At 48.0% G+C, this 1,056-nt stretch overlaps 1 protein-coding gene across 1 annotated transcript; it reads left to right on the top strand.

Moving 5' to 3' along the window:
- Positions 1-34: 34 nt before the first annotated feature.
- On the top strand, positions 35-1,052 carry Pmar_PMAR025804 (conserved hypothetical protein; the record flags this gene model as incomplete). Its single annotated transcript, XM_002765811.1, has 4 exons — positions 35-178; positions 234-373; positions 665-778; positions 824-1,052. Coding segments are annotated over 4 exons (627 nt in total), but the record flags the coding sequence as incomplete, so codon positions are not given.
- Positions 1,053-1,056: the final 4 nt, after the last annotated feature.

The raw sequence follows: 1,056 nt of genomic DNA, 5'->3' as shown, positions 1-1,056 counted from the left end.
TCATGCCTGTTCTTACTTGTGTTCCTCTTGAAAGGTCCTCCGTCGTCTTATCACCGACGAGATCGCCAAGCAAGCGGCCAGTATGTGGTTGCAGGCGACCATTGGGGCGGCAGCGGCAACGGCGATGTTCCCGGTATGGATAATCAAATACATGACAGACTTGGATAACACATGGCTGGTAAGCGAGAGGTCTCTGGTTCGATCCCCAGCGAGGGTACTTTTTTTCCATTTAGGTTGTGCGGGATCGATCATCAGTAGCAGGAGAGGTCTTGGCTTCCGCCATAATGGATTCAAATTGCGTGGGGAACCGTCCGGTCACCTTAGTCGGCATCAGCAACGGTGCGCGCGTCATATTCAAATGTTTAGAGATTTTGTAAGTGACTAGGAATCAGGATGGGCCGATGGTGGCATTGGACCTCTTTCTGTGTCGTTGATTCAGCTGAGCTCAGGAATGAAGTCATCGATCATATAAGTTTGCACGTGAATTCGGGTGGAGATGTGCGAAAACATAGAAGAATCTCCCTAAATTTCCTCAGAGTTTCATATCGGAATTTTCATATCATCGCCAACAAACGTACTTGACTACGCATATGCACATGACATATGACATATGACTACTAATGCATATTTTCTAACACTAGGATGCTGCTTATCGTTAATGTAGGTACAGCAAGGGGTACTTCAATGTCGTTCAAAACGTTGTTCTGCTCGGCGCTCCGATAGCCGTGACTTTCGACGCGCCTGCCGTAGGATCTGACCATAAAAAATCATGGCGCAGGTGAGAAACAATATTATTATTCGTTAGTGCGGAAGACTATTTTAGGGCGCGCGCTGTTGTAGCAGGAAGGTTCATCAACGGCTACACTAGCAGTGATTGGGTATTAGGATTCCTGTATCGGTATATGGAATGGGGAGTTAAAGTGGCGGGGCTGAGCGCTGCTCGGGGCATCTCTGGTGTGGAGAATATAGACCTGGGAAAGTTGGTCGAACGGCACGACCACTACCCTGAATATTTCACCGAGATCATGGCGAATCTGGACATTCTCGAGTGAGTGT

Source organism: Perkinsus marinus (assembly GCF_000006405.1).
Source record: "Perkinsus marinus ATCC 50983 genomic scaffold scf_1104296974594, whole genome shotgun sequence".
In the NCBI taxonomy this organism is placed as follows: Eukaryota; Perkinsozoa; order Perkinsida; family Perkinsidae; genus Perkinsus; species Perkinsus marinus.
The sequence above is the reverse complement of the archived record's forward strand: the minus strand, read 5'-3'. Positions and strand labels throughout refer to the sequence as shown.